The sequence below is a fragment of the Misgurnus anguillicaudatus genome, chromosome 1 (assembly GCF_027580225.2).
Source record: "Misgurnus anguillicaudatus chromosome 1, ASM2758022v2, whole genome shotgun sequence".
NCBI classification, from domain to species: domain Eukaryota; kingdom Metazoa; phylum Chordata; class Actinopteri; order Cypriniformes; family Cobitidae; genus Misgurnus; species Misgurnus anguillicaudatus.
In genome coordinates this window covers 1,015,085-1,041,846 of record NC_073337.2, presented here as the reverse complement: position 1 = coordinate 1,041,846, position 26,762 = coordinate 1,015,085, and the positions used below count along the sequence as shown (strand labels likewise).

The following is a 26,762-nucleotide window of genomic DNA, read 5'->3' as shown; positions in this document are numbered from 1 at the left end:
TAGTCTTAGACTAGGATAGCCCTGTCCGGGAAACCCTCCCATAGTGTATCATTTCCCATCATGTACCTAATAAACTGGTGAACGTTTTCTTATACGAGTAGTTTTTACATTTATGATTTTTTCATATTTTTCCAGATATTTGTCACTATAGGCCCAGACTCTTAGACTTTTAGGTTATTATGGCTAAATGGATAAGTACACTCTAAAAATGGCTGGGTTATTTTTTACCGATACTGGGTAAATTTTGGACAGAACACATGCTGGGTTAAAAATATCTTTTGGGTTGTTTTTGCAACCATGGTTTATAACCCAGAATTAAAGAGACATTTCACTTTTTTAAAAATATACTCATTTTCCAGCTCCCCTAGAGTTAAATATTTGATTCTTACCGTTTTGGAATCCATTCAGTTGATCTCCGGGTCTGGCGCTAGCACCTTTAGCATAGCTAAGCACAATCCATTGAATCTGATTAGACCATTAGCATTGCGCTTAAAAAAATAACCAAAGAGTTTTGATATTTTTCCTGTTTAAAACTTGACTCTTCTGTAGTTACATCGTGTACTAAGACCGACGGAAAATTAAAAGTTGTCATTTTCTAGGCAGATATGGAGAGTATAGTTCCTAGTCATATCTGCTTGACAGCTTTTAATTTTCCGTCGGTCTTAGTACATGATGTAACTAGAAGAGTCAAGTTTAAAATAGGAAAAATATTGAAACTCTTTGGTTATTTTTTAGCGCGATGCTAATAGTCTAATCAGATTGAATGGATTATGCTAAAAGTGCTAGCGCCAGCCGCCAGACCCGGAGATCAGGGGCCTGTTTCAGAAAGGTGGTTAAGTAAAAACTCTGGGTATGTTAACCCTGAAATGAGGAAAACTCAGAGTCAGAATAAGTAGTAGGTTAAACCTGAGACAGCGGGGTAAGTCAAGCCTGTTTCAGAAGGAGAGGTAACTTATACTTATGATTCTGTTTACGGGGTAACTTTCTCTCTGAACCTAACCTGGTCGGGAGCAGGTTTTATCCTGTAAACTCAGAGTTTCTTGTGGTCTCCTCCCCTTTTTTAAAGCAGTAGCGGTGTTTAATCTTGTTAGTTGATTTAGTTCATTCATTCATTGTGCACATTTTTATTATGTACACTGTAAAACTATTTTAGCTGTTTTTAAGTCATAATAAAATTGCCAGTGCAAGTCATCTAAACTTACTACTTTATATTTTTATATATTACACTAAACTTTCAACTAAATAATTAAAACAGTAAATTGATATGACTTGTAAAGCTAATATTATATACTTAGGTGCAGAGACCGTTTAAGTGACTAAAATGTCATGTCCTTTTATAGAGGATCCTGTAGATGATGATGCTGCATTCATTCGTAGAAAGTTAAATTTATGTCCCGAGAGGATTTTGAGACCCTGAGTGTTTTTTTTTGTCATATCCACTTGCATTTATGTGAGCGAAATTATAATTTTTTGCAGTCATTTTAGATTTATAAATATTCTTATGACTAATATCAGTCTTTGTGGCCATACTCACATCTAAACAGTTGACTTTACATTTCTTATAAATCAAGTCATCATTATCGCTGGTCTACTGGGTAGTGCTGTGCACAGTGGATTGGGCAGACGCATGATCTGAGTTCAAATCCTGTCATATTTCTGTTTTATTCATGACAAGTTCGTAGCCTTTTATGCCCAAGTATTATGTCTAATTTTATTTTTTAGCTGAGCTGCTGTCATCTTTTTGTCCATATGGGTTTACATCTGCATGAAAATGAATATAATAACGTACAGTCCTCAGTTTATTTACTTCTGATATTTTTACCGTTGTAAGGTGATGCGAAACCTTGACAAAAGGTATTTCTAAAACCAGCAGCAAATGGCTGAATCCACAGGGAACCGCTTTTAAATTCCTGTTGAATTATCATCGTATTTGAAAAAATAACCCAGCCATTTTTAGAGTGTACTAAACCCTCTCTGGGGAAATTAAGTGAACTAATATATGTACTGTATGACCAATGTCCATTTTTTTTTAAATATTAACACCCTTGCTTGTACAAATAAAGTATTGTTGTACAATAAATGAGTGCACTATGCTCATAATATTCCAGATCATGTATAAAGATAAAAAACGAATTTAATATACAAGATGTTTATGAAATCAATCAAATTAAATAATTATATTGAATTAAAATAATATATAAATAAAAAATATAAAACTATAAATTATCAGCACCATTTGTGACATTTTCCATCATGCGTAAAAAAACAATTTTTGTCTACAACAATCATTTTAACACAATGCGGTAATAGTATAATACTTAATTGAAAACTTTATTTCAGCAAGCGATTTATCTTCACAGTGGTTGGAGAAAACTGTCAAATTGATAAAATCAAAGTTATTAAAATATGTTGTAAACTACCAATAAAAGAAAAATCACATTTCTTGTTAATGGGTCCCTTTTACATTAAGCAAAGCACAACTGCTTTACAGAAAGAAAGAAAAAACTATGCAAATGATCAGCATCAGCATAGAGCAAATTAAAATTAAGGTAAACATTATTGCCTATTAACAGATGTATTGTCTTTGGTCTGAAAACTTTTGGACCTCTTATATACGCTCTAGGGAGATAAAAAGAGAGCATGAATCACATGAACAGTTCCAGCAGCATATTGAGTAAAATAGCAACCGTAATATATCATAAATGTTCAACAACATTTAACGTCAACAAAGGGTGAGGAAATGATATTCAATGAAACAGGTGAGTTTTGTGTTTTAAAACGGTAAGCTGTAGGTACTGTATAAACGTTAGCCTTTGGAGCCTGGTTTAAGTGTTGTAAAGGGTTTGGTGTTCCTCAGTGACCCTGTTAGTTCTTGCAGGAATGCCACAATGTGCGTGTCTCTCTCCGATTTCTTTCCATCAAAGATCACCACTATCGTAAAGTGAGGTTCGGGTCTGGTTAGGAAGTACGTGCTCTGGACTTTGTCATCATAGAAGTGGACCACCTTATCCAGAGCGTTGAGATCCGTAGAGCGGTCCGTCATGATCATGATAACGTTAGGCCAATGCGTGACCGGCCTTTCTCCACCAGGAAGTGACACCACGGCTGGAAACTGATCCACACCTTTAGGTGCTTCACGATATGAATGTGGATGATGGTAGCCATGTCCCTGAAAGCTCTCTGATCCACGGTTATCGAAGATCAAGGAGACGTTAAAAGCGTCATGTTTGCGAATAAAGGCCGAGATCTTGCCAAAGTGATCGGGGCAGGTGCGTGCCGTCATGGTTTTCATTTCGGACTGCGACGTCTGCCGGCTGAGCGCCTCGTGGAAGTAGAAGCTGAACTTGGCCAGGAGTGTCGCTTGCAGACGCTGCAGCCACACATAGAGATGTGGGGGCTGCACGGCCTTCTGGGATTGCCCTCCAAACAGGTGTTTCCTGGTCTCGCGTTGCCGGTCGAACACCTGACCCCAGGTCTGAAGTTTGGATTGGGCACCGTGCAGGTTCAGCAGGGATGGGAGGAAATGCCACTCGGAGATCTGCGCCTGGCACTGCAACAGCTGCGTCAGAACATCCACTTCCACCTGGAAGCTGCTCTCCAGACGACTCAGGATGGGATGGTGAAACCTGCAGCATTTAATGAAAGACAAAATTGGCTGTCAGGGATCACACATTTGTGTTTTTCGCATTTCCAAAAGCAACTTACACTGCATGGTATGCATTTGATCAGTATTTGTGCCACGGGAATGAAACCCATGACCTTAACGCAATGCTCTATCAACATTAATAGATACAGGAACCCCCGCTACACACTGGATGATAATATAACAGCTTTATACACCACCAGAAGATTAAAAACAGAACTCTGATATCAATATTAGGTGGTGATGGTCGACATCTCTGTGTTTTGGGAGCGAGAGAAGCCGTAGCAGCTTGTTTTTTTGCTCATTAACACTGGAGAAAGTCATGAATACTGCAGGGGCGCATTGAGCTCATTACATCTCCAGCATTCAGCAGCAGTGAGGGAAATTCTTCACCCCTGACTGATCATTAATTACATGTCTTAGCAGGCAGCCAGACAGAGAACATGATAAGAGCGATAGAAATACCACCTGAAATAAATGATAAAGACAATAAGAAGTGGAGCTGACCCAGCTTCATGTGCAGATATAACATTTAGCTAGGTTTTCACAGACTGGGTCGTATTTACATGTACAATAGAAGCAAATAACATCTGCTGATGGTCCAAGGTCAAGGCTCAATCTCTGAATCCAAGCACTTGATTAGATAACACTTCTCCACTACTCCAGAAATGACTTGACGCTTGGTTTTAGTCTTTCCAACTCTCTCTCGCTCTCTCTGAAGGGAATCATTTATCTTTTCTATTGCTCTCTCTCTCTCTCTTTTAGCAAAGTGCAGAATTCACCTTGAGCATCCAGTAAGAGAGCTCTGAGCTTCATACGGCATATGCATACCGCTTAATCATAAATTTCATTTGCTAACAGGTCTTCTCCTTGAACCTGAGAGCTTGTGAAATGTTTAGCGCAAGTCAGACTGCTCTTATGTATTTCAGGTCATCGTAGACCACCTAAAGAATATACCACATTTGATCAGCATGTTTAAAACGACACTCACAGGGTTCCCACACCTTAGTTAACTTCAAATTCAAGGACATTTCAAGGACTTTCCAGGTGCAATACCCTCAAATTCAAGGACTAAATGTGGGGACACCTTTCAAGTGAGAGCAAGGTTACATCGAGATACCTTTTAAGATACATTGTTACAGTTCTCTTTAGAGGGAACTCGCACTGCGTCACAGCGGTGACACTTTGGGGACGCCTCCAGGGGTAAGGGCGTCTGAATGTGTATATCAAATTAAAAAAAAAAACACAAACAACACACAACGTCTCTCTAAGAAATATAAAGAATAGTCATTGACATCTCTGATGAAATTCTTTACATATTTACCCTCCAAGACCAAAAACATTGTAACTCTGAACAGTTAATGACAGTCTACCTGGAACTGTACTTCTGCAAAATTGTTTCCAAGGTGCTCACAAGCTCCTCAGAGTTAACCGTCTTCTGGCTGCTCAGCGAATGCAACTTCTCGTAGAAGTCAGCGATTTCCATCCTGGCCTGTGTGAAATGACAGAGCTGCTCAGACAAATGCGACAGCAGATCCTCCAGGTTAAGAGTGGAGCCCCCGGGTGTGTGGCGACCCATGGAGACCACCTTCTTCAGTTCATTGTGTAAAGATGTGTAAATAGACCTGAAGGAATCCTTTCGGCTGAAGAATGACTGGCCACCTGCAAGTTGCACCAAAGACGGATACGCATTAGTAATGGCAAATCAGTTAACCAAAACAGCAACCAATAATTACTTTGCAAAGGGCCTTTACTACTGTCAAACATGTAAGCCAGTAGAATAAACGGACAGAGATGCATTATGTTTTGGCCACGTGGCGCCATCTGCTGTGCAAAATACAACTCTAAGCAGCAGCAGCTGAGTTTATGTCAAGTTTGTGACAGTTCAATTCAGTGAATTGCTGAAAATGTTTCATTATATCTGTTCCTAGCTCAATTGGATTGCGCTAGCAACATAAAGGTCAGGGATTCGATTCCCAGGGAAACATGCTGAAAACAAAATAGCTTGAATGCACTGTTGGTCACTTTAAATTGGAGCATCTGACAAATGTGCAAAAGTTCACACAAGGGAAACACAATGTTAGGACAACAATAACAAAGAATACTATGATATCACTATAGTACACCTGTGAAGTACTATTATTGTACCGCCACAGTACTTTCTTCTATACGTACAACGTTAACAATGCATTTATCATACCTAGTTTCTGGCCGAGGAAAGTCATGTTGTGGTAAGCTTTCTCCGCAGCTGCCAGGTGGGCGAGAGCAGACAGTAAAGACGCCCAGATGGCCCCTGCGCTCTTACTGGCGTCCTTCTCTTTCTCCACATAATCTTTCGCCCTGTCGAACCAGAACGTTCCGAGCTGGGTGAAGAAACTCTCCAGGACGGCTCGTTCTTTCGGAACCGGCCGCAGTTCTTCATCAGACATGATTATAGAGAAAGATCACGGGGTCCGATCCGGACAGACTTGAGATTCGCTGACAGCTGCTGCACATTCATGCGATATCTGTATTTAGTTTACTTTAAATACTGTTTGTGGGTGTTTGGGTCGGTTTATAGTTTACTGGGCGGTTGCAGAAAAAAGTTAAACAAACAAATTTAAAAGATTCGGATAGGTTTTTTTGTATGTAAAATGTACATGTTTAGCACACAGTGCCACCATGATTAGCTTCCATGTAAATACTACGGCAAGTCAAAAGGGACATATTCTAGCTAGTAAAAACGCGAATTCAAAAGTAATGCTGAAATACGCATTTATTATGTTTTATTTGCATATGCAGTTTTCACAGAATATTTTATTTTAAACCTTAATAATATGGAGACATTTTCATATTTTTTTTACTATGGTTGATCAAACTTCAAATTATTAAATTTGTAAGCAAATTACACAGTGTTATTGAAATTCTATTACATTATACAAATATCTAAAAATAAATTATTGTTTTATTTAAATTTATTTTAAAATTATAAAACTATATAAAATGCATATAAACCATATTTAGGGCTAGTTTTAAAACATCTCCACAAATGATGTCATTATTTTTTAATAAGTAAAAAATTATTGTAATTTGTTTGTAAAAACCAGGCTTAAGTCTCATAATCTAACTAAATATATCAAGGTTACATTTTCACTTTGATGTTTCACTGGTGTTCTTTACATTATTTATGATAGTTTTATGTAGAAAAATGTTAAGCACAAAAAACTGAATTTAGATTGTTAGGTTTCCACACACTTGTGTATATGTAATGCAGATATATGATAAATATGTATATTTTTTATTTCATTACGTCTACTACCGCCATGTACTACCGCAAACGTTTCTCTTCGGAGTTGCTCTTTGCGACGATGACTGTCGATTGTTGGCAGACTGGGGCGGGGCTGAGGGCTGCCTGTAAGATCCGACACATCTGATCGTCCGTTCATCTGTCCGATAGTCCAAAATTGTTCAGATTTGTCAGTCGCATCAGGCCTCATGGATCCTAATCGCATCATACAGGCTTTAAAAGGCACCATAGATCCGAATCTCAGGGTTGCGGCTGAGAATGAACTCAACCAGGTCAGTCATCTATCTAAAGAAGTTTGTTGTGTCTTTGAAGAACCGAAGCACCATACGACCTGATGTGTTTTTAATGCCTTTGCTGTAGGGTGGCCTGATCTTAATGCACAAGACAGGATAATAAAATGTAAATGTATAGTCAATGTTGTCTGTTTAAATTAATGCTCACGTGTGGTTAAGGCTGCAAACTAGTTGTAAATCATCAATGGCATTACTATGCAACAATAGATTGTGGGATGCAACCACACACAATAGTCTACCTCCACAAAAATACACTAAATCATAATAATGTTTGTTATATTATAACATATACATAAATAATACATTATATATGATTTAACATAATAAAAAATAGTTTAGTGCAAGTGAGAAATAATCCAACAGTATAGATGGTATAAACCAGCTTTAGGTGTGATGTTGTAATGTGATTTGTGATTTTGTTTTTCTGGTTGTGCTCCATGTAAATCAGCATGGGTACAGACCAATGATGCAACTTTGTGCAATCTGCCTTTCCAACAGCCTACTATGTAAAGTCAAATCTCTGTTGCAGCTGAACTCAGATCAGTATTTTGCAAAAACAAATGCTTTTGACAAATACTAAATCTATATTGTTTAATGTTATTTTAGATTTTCTTTTTATTAATCGTTTCGGTTCAATATATTGCATTAAAATTGTATGACACTGTCAAAATTTTTAAGGAAAAATTGTACGATGAATAATTTTGGTGCTAAACCAGTTTGAGAACCCGCTACAGTAAGTAGTAAATGGTAAGAACAACCTGAATCTGTATAAATGGGGGCAGGTTTGCTGATTGATAATGCAGTAATTGTTTCCAAAAATCTTGATGTCTGTCACCCAGCGTTTCAGTTTCACAAATGTCTCTTTCAGTCCTACAAGATCATCAACTTCGCACCCACCTTGCTGCAGATCATTTTGTCGGACCAGGTGGAGTTTCCTGTGCGACAGGCAGGTGAGAAAAACTCTACACATGGAGAGAACAAATTTTGTGTAATGGAACTGTGGATGACACAGTTGGTGACATCACTTCCTCTCTGCAGCTGCCATCTACCTGAAGAACATGGTGAGTCAGTACTGGCAGGACCGAGAGCCCCAGCTGGGCGAGGTGGTTTTTCCCTTCAACATCCATGAAAATGACCGTGGCCAGATTCGAGAAAACATGGTGGAGGCCATTATTCGCTGTCCAGAGTCTATAAGGTGAGTCAGTTTGACTGCGTCTGTTCGGTAATCATGAGTGGTATGATGTCAAACTTTCTTTCTATTTTGGTTGGCAGGGCTCAGTTGACAGTATGTTTACGGGTCATAATAAAGCATGATTTTCCTGGGAGGTGGACGGGTGTGGTGGATAAGATTAACCTCTACCTTCAGTCACAGAATACTGGAAGCTGGTATGGGAGTCTGCTCGCTCTCTATCAACTCGTCAAAACTTACGAGTAAGTGATCACAAATTTTGTAGGGATCCCTGGCATTAAGGATCCCATTTTTGAATGCAACTTAGGGTGCAAAGGTGATTGACTGTAAATCATTTGAAGGTTGATTTCTTCTAAAAAGGTAAATACTGTGGCTCTTTCAAAACATTTTTAAGCTTCTCAGTCAGCCCAACGCAATGGCAGATGAGATCTGTGTGAAAAATTTAAGCCAAGGGGGTCTGTTTGGGGTCAGGTTTAAGAAGGCAGAGGAGCGGGATCCCCTGTTGGCTGCGATGCAGATCTTCCTGCCACGGATCCAGCAGATCATCATTCAGCTCCTGTCTGATGCTACCTTCATATCAGTGCTCATCCAGAAACAGATCCTGAAAATCTTCCATGCGCTTGTGCAGGTTTGTGTGTGCACGCTACTGTGTTTGTTACAATTAGAATAAATATTGCATACTAAAGCTATTAAGTAATAGACATTTTCGTTGATACATTGTATCAGTTGTATGTTTCCTGAGAATCAAAGTTAGTTTCAAATCATGTACCAAAATAAATTTAATCCATCCATCACAAAAATGATAAAAAAGTTTGTAAAATAACAAATAAACTTTAAAGGGGACATATCATGCAATTTTTCCATGTTTAAGTGCTATAATTGGGTCCCCAGTGCTTCTATCAACCTCAAAAATGTGTAAAAGATTAACCCAGTAACCTAGTTTTGGTAAACCATTCTCTGCAAGCATGTGATAAATAGCTAATTGTTATCTGGCTCCCCTTGTGATGTCAGAAAGGGATAATATCGGCCCTTAATTTGCCCTATCCAACCACGGCACTGCCATTTATGGTGCTTTTCCATTGCATAATACCCCACGGTTTGGTTTGGGTCAGGTCGGGTCAGCTCACCTCACTTTGGCTTGGTTAGCTTTTCCATCGAGTTTAGTAACACTTCAGAGTTGGAGTGATTATAGGCGTGTCGTTATATTTGCGCTGCCTACTGCTATGACATCATATAAGTGAGAGTGTTGTTGTACATTTCCATACATTCATTTATTTCTTAGTCCGCCACAAAATTAAAATTGACCACCACAAATAGATGTTTGCAAATGGCATTTATCACTACCTCTGTCTCACATGACAGTTTCTGTATAAACACGTGAGGCGTCAGTCGACGCGCTCCGCTGAGCCTCATTTAAGTTACATTTAAGCATATTTGCGGATGTTTGTGTCGTAAATGTGCCGCCACAAACTGCAAGTATGGATGTTTTTCATCGCTAAAAGGAAGTTTGGGAACTTACAGCAAAGCACAGATGACAACAGGTTTACTCGAGACAGCAATAGCTAGCATAAAGGTAAAGCTAATCTTTACATTATAGCGGTGACGATTGTAATGACAATTCTCTTAGACCAGGGGTGCCCAACCCTGCTCCTGGAGGGCTACCGTCCTGCAGACTTCAGTTCCAACCCAGCTCCAACACACCTGTCTGTAATTATCAAGCAACCCTGAACACCTTGATTAGCTACTTCATTCTGTGTTTGATTGGGGTTGGAGCTAAAATCTGCAGGACGGTAACCCTCCAGGAACAGTGTTGGGCACCCCTGTCTTAGACCAATCAGTGATCAACAGTGTTTTCGCATCACATTTTGTTATCAGCTTGGGTCGCTTGGAACCCCGACCGAGGTGGTACTAAAAAAAGTATCGGGTACTACGTACTGCACCCAGTGGAAAAGCCGACCCGACCTAAACCAAACCGTGGTGTACTATGCAATGGAAAAGCGCCATTAGTGCATCTATATGGTATTTTGAGCTAAAACTTCACATACGTACTCTGGGGACACCAAAGATTTATTTTACATCTTTAAAAAGTATTGTGACATGCCCCCTTTAATTGTTAAAATATTAATTCTAAACTAACCCTAAATAAAAAACACATGAGAAAAAAATAATGTTTTTATTTTTCATAAATTGGCTGACATCAAAGCTTGATCACTCTGTCTAATGCTGTGTACACACCAAACACGAAGCATCGCGTTCCTCGCTCTAAATTACTCGCCGAATTTAACTTGCTGTCATGCAAATTTTTCACTTGGGTTGAATATTTTCAACTTGCGCAAAGACATGTTTGAGGCGAATAGCATGTCTTTTTGTGTCTATTCGCATCTTTGCATTGACTTTGTAGTAATCTACTTGTGCAAAACGTTGAATTCGCATTTGGTGTATATGACCCATTACTCTTTAGCATGATAAAAGTGGATGCAATAGTATATTGCTAACTGTGTGTGTGTGTGTGTGTGTGTGTGTGTGTGTGCAGTATTCCCTTCCCCTACAGTTGATCAATAACACAGTCATGACACACTGGATGGAGATCCTGAGGACGGTTGTGGACCGTGACGTCCCCGCAGTAAGTTTTGTCTCTGAATACAGACAAGCATCATTCTCTCAGTGAAGATATAACTCATCTCTCTTTCTGCCGAATTATCTCCAGGAGACTCTTGAAGTCGATGAAGATGATCGACCTGAACTCATCTGGTGGAAGTGCAAGAAATGGGCTCTGCACATCCTCACAAGAATTTTCGAGAGGTCTGTGAACACAATGAACCGTGAGCCTTATTTGTGCTTTCAATAGAAACTTTAAAAGATGAAATTTTCAATAAATCATACTAGGGCTTTAACGACATATTGCGTGTCCCATTAAAAAGACCTGCCTAAAATCGATTCTGCATTGCGATTCTGTGTTTCATGCGCAGCTTGTGTGTGTACTATGGCGTTTTGGTCAGTAAGAAGTCCTTATCAATCTAAAATCATTATGAGTCGGAGTCGTTTATAACGTGCATTTAAAAAAGCAACACTCGTCAAACACAATCATTCAAAATATTCTTTATTATCATGAAAATACCTGAAACAATCTGAAGAATTGCAATATACATATTACTGTCGACATTTCCTGGAATAGCGTTTGCAATGCTACTTCTTCTGTGGCACAAATGGAGTTTCTGCACGAGAGCGACCCCTGGCTTTTGGATTCACCGTAATTCATTCAAATTCATTTGTTGAGAAAACACGCATTTGCACGATAAATTGTTACAGCCCTAAATCATACTGTGATTATTATACTGTTTATACACAGTACAGAAATGTCACAAACTCTTAACATGTCAACAATTTTTCCAACATGTTTATTTGATGTATCCTCAGATATGGAAGTCCAGGGAATGTCACAAAGGAGTATTTTGAGTTTGCTGACTTTTTCCTAAAGACTTATGCTGTAGGGATCCAGCAGGTGTTAACTGCTTACAAAAACATACTGTAGTGGTACCATGGTACAGCGATGGCATCAAATAATCATATCATTGTATTTACAGGGTAACTTACCATGAATTAACCATGGTGCATGTCCAAAAAACGTCACTGTATTGTGAACTAAATGGCATTTTCTTGGATTGCTTCAGGTGTTGTTAAAAGTGATCGACCAGCACAGACAGAAGCAGTATGTGAGTCCTCGGGTTCTCCAGCAGACATTGACCTATGTGACACAGGGTGTCTCTCATTCAATTACATGGAAACACATGAAACCACACATGCAGGTGTGAACAAACTGTAAAACAACTGTTTGACTATATAAATTATCTTTGTATAAGGCGTTATTATGACTTATTTTTTCCTCTCTCTCTCTGTAGACCATAACTCAGGAGGTGGTGTTTCCTCTTATGTGCTATAAAGATGAAGATGAAAGACTTTGGCAAGAAGATCCTTATGAGTATATCCGCATGAAATTCAGTAAGTGCACTTTCCTATAGTTTTGATTTTCTGCACCCAAAATATCTTGCTCAAGAAATGACTGTGTCTACATAAAGGTTTGTCAATATGTCATTAGTCTAGCTTTACGATCTTTTTTTTTTATGAAAACTTTCAAGTATGCGAGCATTATATTAGAAATTTTAATTGCATCTTTTATCAACACTGTTTTTGTCAAACTCGCAGTCACCCAACATACGTTTAGAAAGGATGCAATATGAGAAATATACAGAAAGGCTTTGTGACAGTTGTCTTCCCAATACAGTTAGCGCAAGTATGGCCGTGTTGTCTCCGTGAAAGGCACGTCAACCAAAACGGCGCTTCTCTTAAACTGACGAGGGGTTTCAATTTAAAGCACGCACGCAGCCTGTCTCTCTGCTTGTTTTACTCGCGCTTTGTTCCGCATGGCAAACTTTCTCGCGCAAAGGTGTTTAAGGTGTTTAAACTTGACCCACGCGCGCAGCTTGTGTCTCTCAATGCTTATGAAATACTCGCGCCTGTCTCTCCGCATCGCAAAGACTTCATGTCCTTGTCTCCCAAAATGGACGATGCGTTTAAACCTATTTTTTACCGTCTATGGTTCAAACTTAACCCAGCACGTCTTACAAACCTGGCTTGTTATTTAAAACGAACTAAAATTCCATTTAACTGGTTTGCTAATTTCACTTGAATTAAATGACATTGAATGCATTTTATACTCATTTTAAAAATCCCAAATGTATTTAATATTTTGATAATTATGAAGTTGAGTATTGTTTACAAAAACACACATGCATACAAATCTTCCCAGTAAAACTCAGTCACTCATTTAAATATTTTAACTTTTTGTCAAAGTTGCAGCTATAATGAACCCACTTATTTAAATCCTGTTAGTCCAAGCTAAATACCATTTTACATTTCATAAAATAAAGCAGTGTTAATTATATTCTTAATTTCTTTATCTTTGTTTCCTTATTTTCATAAAAAAACTGATAAGTGTGTCTGCTGGCGCACCCCTATCCAAAAAGCACAACCAGTTTTATTAATAATGTTACCCTGAGTGAGAAGTGTTACCAGAATCTGTTTTAATTAAGGTGAAAAATAAAAGTTGTGTGTTTAATGTATTTTTGTTAATGTTTAAATGGATTTTAAAACATATGGTATCGAAAAAGTATCGTTAGGAACCGGTATCGAAACAGATGTATCGAAATTGGCACCGGAACGAAAGATTTTAAACAATACCCAGCCCTAGAATCGGACGATAGTTGCTCTTTAATTACCTGGATACAATTCAGGACAGAAATGATCTGATTGGCTGATGGTTGATTGTTATATAAGCTGATTTTTCCTGTGTCTGTGCTCATGTAGATATGTTCGATGATCATGTGTTCCCCGCCACAGCGGCTCAAACTCTATTGTGTAAAGCAGCCAGGAAAAGGAAAGAGGTACGTCCACCCTCCGACCGGAGCTATTGTTTACATCTATTGTTTGCTCCTAGTTTTTTTTTTTTCATGTGACCGCAGAGAACAACCACCTTTGGTTGGCCTCTAATTTTTTTATAATGACTTAATCACATGTGAAAATATATTATTTGTATTATTATAAACTTTGTTACTGAAGGTGTCTTGAAATGCTGTGTTGCATGCAAAAAGTATTTGATTAATTGTTTTATCATCTACATACATCCTACATAATGTAAAGAACATATGTAGGCTGTGAAAATATAACCTTGATATCTTTTATATTGACTTCGTAAAGTCATTTTAGAGATTGACATGAAAGTATCACCAATGAGTGAAATCAAACTTTGATGCTTTGATAATTAGATTATTTTTACAATACACCTAATACAAAGTGAACCAAAACCTTTGCACACCAATCATGGCAATCACAGAGCAGATAGTCTGTGAATGGATTGTTGCTGAGGCTGAGATGGTTTGTTTCACAACAGCTTACACGATTTAATGCTACATATCTGCATGATCAGTAGAGCAGACCTTTTGACCTGTATTTGTGCTTTTCAGGTCTTGCCACAAATGATGGAGTTTTGTCACCAGAGCCTCATGGACCCTAACGCTGACCCCCGCAGGAAGGATGGGGCACTGCACGTCATTGGCGCCTTGGCTCAACCTTTGCTCAAGGTTAGATTTAATTAGATGATGTGCGATCAGTTCAGGTGACAACATTTCTTCATTTGTTTTGTGTCTTTTTGCAGAAGCGGGTGTACAGGGACCAGATGGAGCTTATGTTACAAAACTATGCTTTTCCTCTGTTAAACTCTAAGCTAGGATATTTAAGAGCAAGGGTAAGTGTGTGCTTCAATAATACGAATGGATTTCATCAAAAGTTGTCTTCCGCCATTTTCAGTACCTGAAGTGGTCCCAAAAGAACTAGAAGCTATGCCTTCAATATGTTGTGAGCATCAAAATCGCTATTTTTACAACACTAAGAAGGCTCGACATAACATAATACTTTGCTCAACATGATAATGAGCATTGAGAACATTGTTTGTGTACACAGAGTTCACTAAAAAGAAGGTTTTGAACAACTGACTTTGGTTGTTTTTGTGTACGCTCGCCGCCATCTTGCCAGTCAAGATGTATCGATCTCCGAATGCAACGTAAGGAGGGAGGAGAGTAAAGATGGATAGCTCCTAAAGCATAGTTTCATATAAATGCACTAATGATTCGTTGTTTTGTCGGAAGTGAAAAACATTATTGACCTAGTTGAAAAGGAGCCTCATATGAGATTCATTCATTCTCATTCGGAGATCGATTCTTTATGTCTGGCAAAGATGGCGAGCAAACACCATAACAGCTAAAGTCAGTTGTTCAAAAGCTTCATTTTAGTAAACTCTTTGTACACAAACAATGTTTTCAATGCTCGCGTTCATGAGACACAGGTGATACTTCGAGCAAAGTTTCATGTTGTGTCTCACCCTCTTGGTGTTGTAAAATAGTGGTAGTTCGGTAGCAGTGGACAGCGGCTGGAAGAACGCATCAGGGATCGAGTAGGAATCACACCCTAACCAACATATTTTTTTTAAAGTAGCGTTTCTTTTCATGACAGTCGAGGTGCGAAATGTTTTCTTTTGTAGCCATTTTCCATATCCGTAAAAATCATAGATAGTAAAAGATAAGAAATTCGTAAATAATAGCAAGCAAGCCAATGCTTGTCAGTAGCCTACTGTTACTCTGTAGGTACTCAAGATGGCGGCAGGCAACTGCAATGACGTAAAAGGTCACATGACTGATATTCATCAATAGGAAGTGCTAACCCATTATTCATCATTCACTCACATTTAACTGGATATGTATTGTAATGTATTTAAAAAAAATTCCATTAAACAGGGCTCGCAAGATCGCTAGCCCGACGTCCCGGGGCTATTGTGCTTTGCAGTCAGGCTATCAAAATGCATCCTCTCCCTGCCCGTCGAGTTATCTTGACTTATAGGAAGGAAAAAAAATATTTAAATGCTTATGCATTCTCTGACAGATGTGGATGGGTAATAATGGTGTATGAAATTCAGGCATTGGGTATTTAAATTGCGTTTGAGCGCGCGCTCGAGTTTTACTTTCACTTTCGCACGAAGCCAAAGTACAGGAAGCAGTCTGTACTGATTTGTCATGGATTTGTTGGGCAAATCCTCCAACTTTGTCCTGTCAGTCATTACTATCCTCACGTAAGAAAATTAAATCTCTCACAGCAAGCTTTAAAGTGATATAGATTGTACGGGCAGTGAAGAGAATTACGAAAAAGGCTACATTATATTTGACTGTTCAGAATCGCTCTTAAAGCGACAGTAGCCCCTGTTTTTCTGATCGAAAAAATGATCCGATCTGTAACTGGATGATCCAAATTGTGAGTTTTGTGACCCACTGAACCACTTTAAATAGTGAGTATATCTGGTGTGGGGATGGGCAGGAACATTTGGTTTTCAAGAAAATCCCGTTTTTTTTATTTGTTAAAAAAACAACAGCATCAAAACAACAACAAGAATAGCAGATTAAACATTGTGGTTAGAGGCTCTATTGGCTTTGTATTGGCAAAATTTGGCCCGTGGTAAAACTAATTGAGGAACCCTGTGCTATGCCCACAAAGTCAAGTGGCATTTTCTTATCTGTGACTTCGGTTAATATTTCAGATTCAGAATCTGAAGTTTATAGATATTTCACTTCGGTTAGAAGAAAATATTTGCACTGATGATTGTAATTGTATGTGTTATTTCATTCATTTCGGGCTACCAAAAACTGAAGAGTGCCTGCCCCGAAGGGCTAATAGGGATTTTGAAATTTTGCCCTGGGTAAAACACAAAAGAAGATGTTTTGAGTAAGGAATGCTCCAAATGTTCGAGCAAGCAAATCTATTCGGCCAGAATAGTAAAAAAAAATGTTTGGTGTTCGAATAAGTGTAAAGACTGAAAAAGGTTACTGAACAATAACGTTTCTGATGGCGCGATGTTAACTCTTTCCCCGCCATTGACGAGTTAACTCCTCAATTAAGAAAAAAACGTATTACAAGCCATATTTTCACTATTATCCATGAGGTGCCGCTCTTACCAAACGTATAAAATACAGAAGCATCCACTGAGGCTAAAACAGTAAAAAAAACTCTTGTTTGTTTTAATCAGCGCTCTGAATCTGACCTCTAACAAAAGACCTTCACAAAAATGCAATTATCTTAGCTTTTTGCTAAAAATTTGCTCTTTTTGAAGATTTTTTAGAGGTAATGAAAAGAGAACAAATGAAGTTTGAAAGCAGGGGGTCTGTTCTTTCATTGGATATATTAATATATTTAAAGAAGAATATTTTTCTTTGAAGGCATTAATCTTTTGTGAAAATCATAAAAAGGCTGGTGCTGGCTGGCAACTTTTTAAAAAAAATGCTGTTGGGGAAAAAGTTAAAATGTTTTGATACCTTAAAATGCTTCCACATTTTCAAAGCATGCTTGCTTCTTGCTCACGTTGGTTGTTATTTGATCGCATCAACAGAAACTTTATTCTTCGTTAAACTTTTTTCTGTCTTTTAACTTATTTGTCCGAACACCGAAAATTATAATTTTATTGGCTGAATAGTTTTAATGGCCAAACATTCAAAGCATTCCTATTTTTAGGTTTTAATGTGATCGTAAAAGTTGGTCTAATATTATCAAGTTGTTATAGACAGTTTCATTGGACGCACACAAAAGCCATTTGTTTGTTTATGCTGCTGAAACCATCTGTAGGCTATAAATTCTCATACTCCAATTTGTTAGATTGTGATCACTTGCAAGATGTTGTTCACTGACGTCATACCTGGGTTAACTCTTGGTCTTTAGCAATTCTTTTAAATAAATCAAAATGGGTTTTCACAATGCCGAATTGGTTACCATGTCAATGTAATTCTGGGCCTTTTGGTGGTCTCTCTATAGTCGTGCTGGGTCCTGCACTCGTTCAGCCCTCTCAAGTTTCACAATGAGCTGGTCCTGAGGAACGCTGTGGAGTTGGTCAAGCAGAACCTGGTGGATGATAAGGAGATGCCTGTCAAAGTAGAGGCAGCTATTGCATTGCAGGCGCTTGTCAGCAACCAGGAACAAGGTCAGAACATACAAAGACAAAGCTGGAAAGTTTCTTGATTCATATAAATCATTTAAGATCAAATGCAAAGAGTTAAATTGGAGAAAATAAAGTTATTTTTGCATTTAATGAAAATATATGAATCATAATCCGTTTATTTTAAACACTAATAGGCATCAATTTTAAACAAATCCCTTCTGTCTCTCTTGTGGGTGCAGCTAAGGTCTATATCAGACCCTTCATAAGGCCTGTCATGCAGGAATTGCTGCATGTTATCAAAGAAACAGAAAACGATGACCTCACCAGCGTCATCCAGAAAATGATCTGCGAATATAACCAGGAAATGGCTGTGATAGCGGTGGACATGACACAGAACCTGGTACTGAGTTACTGAGCTGTTGTTTCTTGATTTGTCGCCTGTTAAATCATAACGTATAGATTTAAAGGAATGTGTGTTGTGTGATGCAGGCAGAGATCTTTAGCAAGGTTCTCCAGAGCGAAGAATACGAGGAAAGTGAAGATAAGACCGTGATGGCTCTTGGTATTCTCAGCACTATAGACACCATCCTTACTGTCATGGAAGACCACAAAGAGGTTAGGACACATGCTTGAGAACTACTCTTGTCAAGTGGAAACTTTTTTACAAGGTTTTAACAAACAAAGCATATTTAAATTCCTTTACAAAGGGTCAAGGGTGGGTTGCACCAACAAGGATTAGGCCTAAATCTGGTTTAAATCGAGGCTTATCTCGATTTTATTATTATTCATTTTGATCCAGGTTTAAATTAGACAGTAAACCTAGATCATCTTTAATCCTTGTTGGTGCAACCCACCCTAAGAGTCTGTTTACACGGCAGTGATTTTACCTTAAACAGTTTTTATGCCGTTTGGCTGTTCATTTGTACGACAACAACGGTGTTTGGGGGACACAAACTTTTAAAAAATAGGTAATTATCAAAAAGAATGTACAGTTGTGTTCAAAATTATTCAACCCCCAATGCTGTTAAGGGTTTTAGGGAATTTAGTGTACATTTGTAATTGTATTCAGAATGAAATCCTACAATGACTTCTTAAAGAACCATATGCAACTAAAATGACATCAATTGGTTTTGTAATATAGTAGTAAATGTTTCTTTTGTGAATTCTTCATTGACACAATTATTCAACCCCTTAAAGAACTACCACTCTGAAGAACAGAGGTTCATTGAAGTGTTTTCAATCAGGTATTGAAAACACCTATGGATGTCAGGGAACAGCAATAAAGCCTAATAAGCACCAATTAGGCAGCTTTAAAATGACTGTGATACTCAACTCCTTCTAAACATTTACTGGTGTGGTTACAAACATGGTGAAGTCAAAAGAATGGTCCAGGAAGACAAGAGAAGAGGTGATTAATCTTCACAGGAAGGGCAATGGCTATAAGAAGATTGCAAAGATGTTAAACATACCAAGAGACACCATAGGAATCATCATTCGCAAATTCAAGGCAAAGGGCACTGTTGAAACGCTTCCTGGTCGTGGCAGAAAAAAGATGCTAACTGCGACTGCTGTGCGCTATCTGAAGCGTAGAGTGGAAAAAAGTCCCCGTGTGACTGCTGAGGAACTGAGAAAAGATTTGTCAGATGTGGGTACTGAAGTTTCTGCTCAGACAATACGGCGCACCCTGCGTACTGAAGGCCTCCATGCCAGAACTCCCAGGCGCACCCCCTTGCTGTCTCCAAAGAATAAGAAGAGTCGACTGCAGTATGCCAAAAGTCATGTGGACAAAGAAGTTTTGGGATAGTGTTCTGTGGAAAATTAGAACAGTTTGGGCCCATGGATCAACGCTATGTTTGGAGGAGGAAAAACAAGGCCTATGAAGAAAAGAACACCTTGCCTACTGTGAAGCATGGTGGGGGGTTCAATCATGCTTTGGGGCTGTTTTGCTTCTGCAGGTACAGGGAAACTTCAGCGTGTGCAAGGTACCATGAATTCTCTTCAGTACCAGGAGATATTGGATGACAATGTGTTGCAGTCCGTCACAAACCTGAGGCTTGGGAGACGTTGGACCTTTCAACAGGACAATGATCCCAAGCATACCTCCAAATCCACTAGAGCATGGTTGCAGAAAAAAGGCTGGAACATTTTGAAGTGGCCATCGCAGTCACCAGACTTAAATCCGATTGAGAACCTCTGGTGGGACTTAAAGAAAGCAGTTGCAGTGCGCAAGCCTAAGAATGTGACTGAACTGGAGGCTTTTGCCCATGATGAATGGGCCAAGATACCCGTAGATCGCTGCAAGACACTTGTGTCAAGCTATGCTTCACGTTTAAAAGCTGTTTTAACTGTAAAAGGATGTTGTACTAAGTACTAAGATTGAATGTCACTTGGGGGTTGAATAAAACTGAAAATGATGTGAGCACAAAAAAGACATTTGTGGTTATTTCATTATAAATGTTATGTTATATTTGTCTGACCTACACATGCCTCTTTGATGTAATTGTAAGCAGGATGACTGAATGATCAAAATCAATGTCAAACTGGCCAAAACAATCAATTTCAGTTGGGGTTGAATAATTTTGAACACAACTGTATTATTTGTGCAATGGACAAAACTTTAATTACATAATTAACAAAAACAGCTGGCATGTGTAATGCTTCCCATTGTGAAGAGTGGTTCCATATTTAAAGTTTTAATCTGACAAAGGAATTAACATAAAATCATTGTCAGCAACTGCACATTTTACCGAAGCAGATATATCATGAAGTCCATATGTCACCAGGAGTCATGGGGATTACTTTGTATTAAATACAGTACTGTGCAAAAGTCTTAGGCCACCACCAGCAGCTTTGTTGGTTTAGCAAAGTTTTAATGGCCATCCATATTTAATTTTCACTCTTTTTTTAAGATACAACAGAAAATACTGGAAAATGTGTACACAAGATTAAAAACAAAACATTTTTCAGAACTAAATGTCTTCTTTAGGTATTGTTTAGTCAGTCAGTATTTAGTGTGAACTCTCTACACACAATTTGAGCTTTTTGAGGAGACTGAAGTCATTCGATTAGAATTAGAAATTAGGATTTAATTTCATTTAGTTTTAAGAGATCTTGCAGTTTCCTGCTATTGCTCAAGTGGAAGTTGAGTTTATAGAGGTCGGTTATAGAATGCGGTTGCCAAACCCATAAATAACCGAACAGCATGTGAATGCAACCGTCTTAAGGACTCAAATACGAGTTTGACAACCTTATTATGGTACCTTGTGAATGCAGCCTAAAACAACAATGGCAGCCTACGTAAACACAGCCTTGCTGCTCAAGAAAGATGATGAGTTCATTAACGTTTCTCCAACAAAGTTTCGTAATATACCTGCCTCATTGCCGTCTTAATTGTTTGTATCTATTGCTCTGTAGAAAAATGCATATGTGTGAAGGCATGTAGTGTTTCTTTACAAAGTAACATCGCCATCTACTGGCCAGGCATCAGAAAATACAGCGGATTTAGTCGTCTTTACGGATCCTTGTAAACATGGATCTTTTTGACATTGGTGTCTTGTGTACGTGAAATTTTTTACATACAAAAAATACAAAGGAAAACCGTTTTTTTCCCCCACTACACTGTTGTAAAAAAAGCTTAAAGATTCACTGCAATGTTTGCACTGACCTCTTCGCCGCTCTTAGATATACATTCAGAACATGTTTTGCTTTAATTTTGTTTTGCCTTGACATTGTGTTTTGTTTCATTTATTCAGGGAATCCTGGTAACAATTTTGTGCAAAAATCATTTGCAAATATACTCACTTGTTTAGTTACATTAGTTACATCATGCTTGCCTTGGAGTGAACAGATCTTTACTTTGAAAACAGAAAGGTTTACATCAGTTAACATGCTGTCTTGGTTCATGATAGATCACTCAGCAGCTGGAGGGGATATGCCTGCAGGTCATCGGTCTCGTTCTGCAAAAACCCATCATAGGTATGGCAGGTGTGTTAATGGGCCACTGTTTTTACTATTCTGATTTAACATACATACATTTGGCAAATGTTTTGATGAGTTTTTTAATAAGATGCGCCTTTCAACCACAGTGTGGCGCTGTGGTATAAATGTATTAAAAACAAATGATCCAACACATTTTCGGTAAGGTATGTAATCACTTTGCCTCCGTCTCTGTCAGAGTTTTATGAGGAGATCTTGTCACTGGCCTTCGGTCTCACGTGTCAGTCCATCTCACCTCAGATGTGGCAGCTGTTGGGTGTCCTGTACGACGTCTTCCAGCACGACTGCTTCGACTACTTCACAGGTCTTTAGCGCGCATTTGAAAACGAGCTGAAAGCCAGGTCTAGACTTGATCTTTGGGCTCCGCCTTGAACTATAATTCATTTTGTGAACTAGTTTGACACCGTCATTAGATTGATGTATGTGTATACTTGCTTTAATCATTTCAAATGCCTCTGGCTGCATTGACATTACTGTTAATGATGCAAGATATTGCCCTGTTTATGCAGATATGATGCCCCTCTTGCACAATTACGTTACCGTGGACACAAATATGCTGCTGTCGAATCCTAAATACCTTGAGGTCATTTACACTATGTGCAAAAAGGTTTGTGTTCAAACGAGTGTTCTTTTTAGACCTTTTGCAGACCTAGACCAGTATAAACTTTACCTACATGTCCCCAGGTCTTAACTAGTGATTCTGGAGAGGACCCAGAATGCCATGCTGCCAAACTTCTAGAGGTCATTATATTGCAATGTCGTGGACGTGGCATTGATCAGGTCGGTTGTGTGTGTTAGGAGGCAATCATGTTGTTTTTGTGTTTTGAGATTGATCAAGCATCATGTAACGGTTGTGTGTGTATTTCAGTGTATTCCTTTGTTCGTGGAAGCAGTGTTGGAGCGGTTAACACGCGGCGTGAAGTCCAGCGAATTACGCACCATGTGTCTTCAGGTTGTCATCGCTGCTCTTTACTATAACCCCACCCTGCTGATGCACACACTAGAGAACATCCGCTTCCCCCACAGCCCTGAGCCAATCACAGCACAGTTCATCAACCAATGGATGAACGACACTGAATGTTTCTTAGGGTAAGTCAGTTTGATTAAGGAAATGCCTTTGTGTCTGAAGTGCAGCTGATACAGATGAACAGCGATTGCACTTATCAGTGTGAACGGCTCTAATCTGGATCAGCTGTTTAAAGTCAAGATATATGGCAAAAATATGTTTTTAAGTCATCTACAACAAGTAATACATAATTACAGTGATTGATTCATTAATTAATTATTAAGCAACAAAATTAATGGTTTGAAGTTATTATAAATCGTTTTCTGTTCTTTGTGCAGACTGCACGACCGTAAGATGTGCATCATTGGTCTCAGCGTTCTTATGGAGCTGCCCAGCCGCCCTGCAGCACTGGAGGAAGTTGCGGGTCAGGTCATCCCCTCAATCCTTCTTCTCTTTCTGGGCTTAAAACACATCTACACCTCCCGAGTCCTTAAGCCAGAGCCGCTCTCCAGAGCTCAAGGCTTGGAGGAAGATGAAAATGGTGAGATTTTGAAGAAGATGGCAGTTTTTCCATAGATTTAATGTTTTATATGTGGTAAAGAAACATAATTATACTAGCTGGTGCTAATTTAATATTTTTTGCTTTTAAACAGGAACCACAGCAGACACAAGATATTATATAACATACGGTATTACATTTATATGAATCAAAGAAAATGTGGGCATGTGGAAAAACACAAAGTGTATCTATCCACACAGATAGTAATGCTCAACAGGAAATACTATTTATGTTACACATGCTTCACGTTGGTCATTAGTCATTGTATTTTACAGACAACTGAGAACTGATCGTATCGCTATAACAACATCCCAGACTGAGAAATGACTGGCATGTGTTTGGTTAACATCATTCTGAACTTTTAATAGAACTTCAGATCCCAAATGTACAAAAATACTTTTGACAAATTGTATGTTTACATGCAACCAAATAATCCGTTTGTATTGTATTGATGGCTTAATCGTATTGAAAAGTCTTCATGTAAATGCCTTAATCAATATGACTTAGGTCGATCGGATGCAAATTTGGATCGTATTGAAGGGGGTGGTGTACTCCGATCCGATCAGCAGGAGAAAAGTTACTGGGGTCATGCGATGTACAGTCTGCCGCGCTTATGTGTACTTTTAAAACATTAGGCTACTTAAAGCAATAAAATAGCGTTTTAAAAAGTGTGTTTTCATCACCTATATCTGAAAACTTCTTAAAGGTATTGCGGAGGATTTTCTTTTTCCGGGTGGATCAGCAAGAATATTGGTCCTCCTAGTTGTCAATCAGGAGTGTTGCCCAATTGCATTTTTTTAAAATAGTGGAGAAGGCGGTTATTTTCTAAAATTCGAGAAAATCCTCCGCTACACCTTTAAGAACAACTTTCTCCAACTCCGCTTTGACTTTAATCCAGAGATAAAGTCGAGAGATGCTGACCGGAGCGAGGCGTTGCCAAGTCCTCTGCTTTTTTCGCGTTTAGATTTGAGCTACTGTTTTAACTGTTTCCACCAGTTGTTGTTTTCTGCGAGTTAAAGGTAAAAGTATTTTGTTCATTAGTTATTGGTATTAGGGCTGTGAATAATCATTGGGATGCTTTTGGGCTAGTTTTGAATGTCCATTTGGGATGGTTTTGATATGCAAATCTGGCAACTCTGGCTGTGCGCTTGCGTTGACGTTCGCTTCGGATTCTATAGAATGTACATGTAAACCAATATTTTAATCAGATTGCAATGTTTAGGGTGTATGTAAACTGTATCATCGTAACCTTCAATCGTATTAAATTCAATCAGATTGACAAAATTTTGTGCATGTAAACATAGCCAGTGTGGCTTTAAAAAGTTTAGCACTGGTGTGAGATGCACAGGAAAATTATTTAAATATCTAAATATATCTATATTTAGAATTTACACAGTCCCAGACATCAAACCCCTGTTGGTCTATGCTACCGTATACTGTAGTTCCATGAATTTGAATCTGTTTTCCAGAGGAGATTCCCAGCGATGAGGATGAGGTTGGAGAAAAATCAATGGCCCTTCCGTCCTCCTGTGCTTCTACAGGAAATGACAATGAGGATGAGGAAGATGATGACGATGATGAGGATTACTGGGATGATGAAGGTCTCGAAGGAACCCCATTAGAGGAATACAGTACACCACTGGACTATGACAACGGAGAGGACGAATTTCAGTTCTTTACTGCGTCTCTACTCCGTATGCACACTTGTTGATTTTATAATATAACACGCATGTATGTTTGCTTATGCTGTGTGTGATGAGTTTATTACAATTTTTACTTGAAGTGAGGTAAAGATTGTTCACGATAACTACTCCAAGTGAAGGTGTCTGGTATTCTTTACTAAATTAGTTGGGTGTAAGTGTCATTTTCAGTGATGGGTAAATTTCCCTATTGCAGGTGTTCAGAGTTCGGATGCAGCCTGGTATCAGTCGCTCACAACCTCGCTGAGCGAAGACCAGAAGAAACAACTGCAGGAAATCTACAACATTTCCCAGCAGAGGAGAAGTGCCGGGATCAAAGGGCTGTGGTGAGTTTGCAAGGTGCAACTATATATAAATATCTCAATAGTTGAGACATTTCAGACTCAGATGTTACTTAATTCTTGAAGTAATTCAAAAACTGCATCATCGCCTCCCAGAATAGATGATCCGGTTGATCTGAGGCAGGACGAGCCGACACTTTGAGTTTGGATCTGTATAGAACTGGTTCAGACGTGGAAATGGTCCACCGTGAACTCTAGATAGCAGAGCCATCTCAGAGCCAACACCCAGGACCCACAGCAAGCTCTTCAGAACCGAGACTATCCAAGGAATACCGAGACATCTTTGAGACTGGACAGAGAGGGGTTGTCCCTTTGAGGTCGTAGAGGTCACTCTGGGTCACCCATTTCCCTGGGCTGTGTGTGTCTGTCTGCACATTTGTACAGATTGTGTGTTTCCGCATGTGTGCTGAAAGTTTTGTGTGTATGTCTAAGTAAGTGAATGTTATTTTGTTATTCACAGTCTCTCTTCCGTTTGCAATGAATGAGTGAGGAACTCAGTGATGTGAGACACGTCGAGCGATAGATAGAACAGACAGACACTCACTTTTAACCAGAGAGTGAGACAGACACAGATGGGGGTTTACAGTGTTGGTCAGAGAAATGTGAGCATTGTTCTTCCCAAACGGATGAAATGTGCACTGGCCAGATGTAAGAAGGAGGATGATGTTTATATTTGTCATATGTTTGTATGTTTTTGTAACAGTCAGTTTTCAGAATTAACTTAAGTCATAAAAATATTATAACATTAAACATCTGTGCTGTTATTTTTTTGTGGTTATGTGATGGTGACCACGTGTATGCGATGCATACAGTGTGTGCATTTCCTTGACACATGATTTCGTATTTTTCCCAAAAATAAGTTTTTTTAACATTGTGATATTATTTCAGGACAGTTTAAGCAGATTTAAAAAAAAGATCATTACTGTTATATAAATTCGGTAGTCTACCCTGAATTCAAAACAAATATGATGTATACTTAAAATTATAAATTAATATTTGCTTGAATTGTTCAGTAAAATAGGAAAATAATACAAAAATCATCACCATTTGTAGGGAAATTTCATCTGGTTGCACCAATAATTTGATCATAGAGAGCCAGCAGACCCTACTGAAAAATCCAGCTATAAGACCAGCATAAGCTGGTCTACCAGCTTGGTTTTGCTTGTGAAGCAAGCTGGTCTATCTGTGTTTTGGTCACTTTTTAAGCTGGTCTAGCTGGT

At 38.6% G+C, this 26,762-nt stretch overlaps 2 protein-coding genes across 6 annotated transcripts; one reads left to right on the top strand and one right to left on the bottom strand.

Annotated features, from left to right (window-relative positions):
* Nucleotides 1–2,307: 2,307 nt before the first annotated feature.
* Nucleotides 2,308–6,351, bottom strand: kics2 (KICSTOR subunit 2). The gene is made up of 3 exons (XM_055191211.2): nt 5,844–6,351; nt 5,017–5,305; nt 2,308–3,626 (listed from the first exon to the last, which is right to left on the bottom strand). Exons 1-3 carry the CDS (start codon nt 6,070–6,072, stop codon nt 2,807–2,809), a joined length of 1,338 nt encoding a protein of 445 aa, XP_055047186.2. The 5' UTR covers nt 6,073–6,351; the 3' UTR covers nt 2,308–2,806.
* Nucleotides 6,352–6,762: 411 nt separating this feature from the next.
* On the top strand, nt 6,763–26,292 carry ipo8 (importin 8). 5 transcript variants are annotated; one of them, XM_055191189.2, is made up of 25 exons: nt 6,771–7,201; nt 8,091–8,172; nt 8,261–8,417; nt 8,495–8,653; nt 8,883–9,039; nt 10,945–11,034; nt 11,119–11,213; nt 11,829–11,913; nt 12,083–12,217; nt 12,311–12,410; nt 13,776–13,852; nt 14,432–14,548; nt 14,623–14,712; nt 17,817–17,982; nt 18,180–18,340; nt 18,430–18,555; nt 21,849–21,924; nt 22,115–22,240; nt 22,446–22,543; nt 22,621–22,716; nt 22,805–23,025; nt 23,281–23,483; nt 24,971–25,195; nt 25,398–25,527; nt 25,644–26,292. In XM_055191189.2, coding segments are annotated over exons 1-25 (3,057 nt in total). In that variant the 5' UTR covers nt 6,771–7,117; the 3' UTR covers nt 25,645–26,292. The 5 variants fall into 5 exon arrangements, with proteins under 5 accessions (XP_073728849.1, XP_073728851.1, XP_055047164.2 ...); XM_055191190.2 differs by having other exon boundaries at nt 6,775–7,201; nt 21,849–21,915; nt 25,639–26,292; XM_055191188.2 differs by having other exon boundaries at nt 6,776–7,201; nt 25,639–26,292.
* The last annotated feature ends 470 nt before the right edge of the window (nt 26,293–26,762 follow it).

Bases quoted from the DNA above. Each gene is read 5' to 3' on its own strand.
- kics2 (XM_055191211.2), bottom strand. From the start codon at position 6,072: ATGTCTGATGAAGAACTGCGGCCGGTTCCGAAAGAACGAGCCGTCCTG. The intron at 5,306-5,843 runs GTATGATAAATG...TGCAACTTGCAG, and splicing joins TTTCCTCGGCCAGAAACTAG to GTGGCCAGTCATTCTTCAGC. The intron at 3,627-5,016 runs GTAGACTGTCAT...TAAATGCTGCAG, and splicing joins TTGCAGAAGTACAGTTCCAG to GTTTCACCATCCCATCCTGA.
- ipo8 (XM_055191189.2), top strand. From the start codon at position 7,118: ATGGATCCTAATCGCATCATACAGGCTTTAAAAGGCACCATAGATCCG. The intron at 12,218-12,310 runs GTGTGAACAAAC...CTCTCTCTGTAG, and splicing joins ACATGAAACCACACATGCAG to ACCATAACTCAGGAGGTGGT. The intron at 18,556-21,848 runs GTTAGGACACAT...GGTTCATGATAG, and splicing joins TCATGGAAGACCACAAAGAG to ATCACTCAGCAGCTGGAGGG.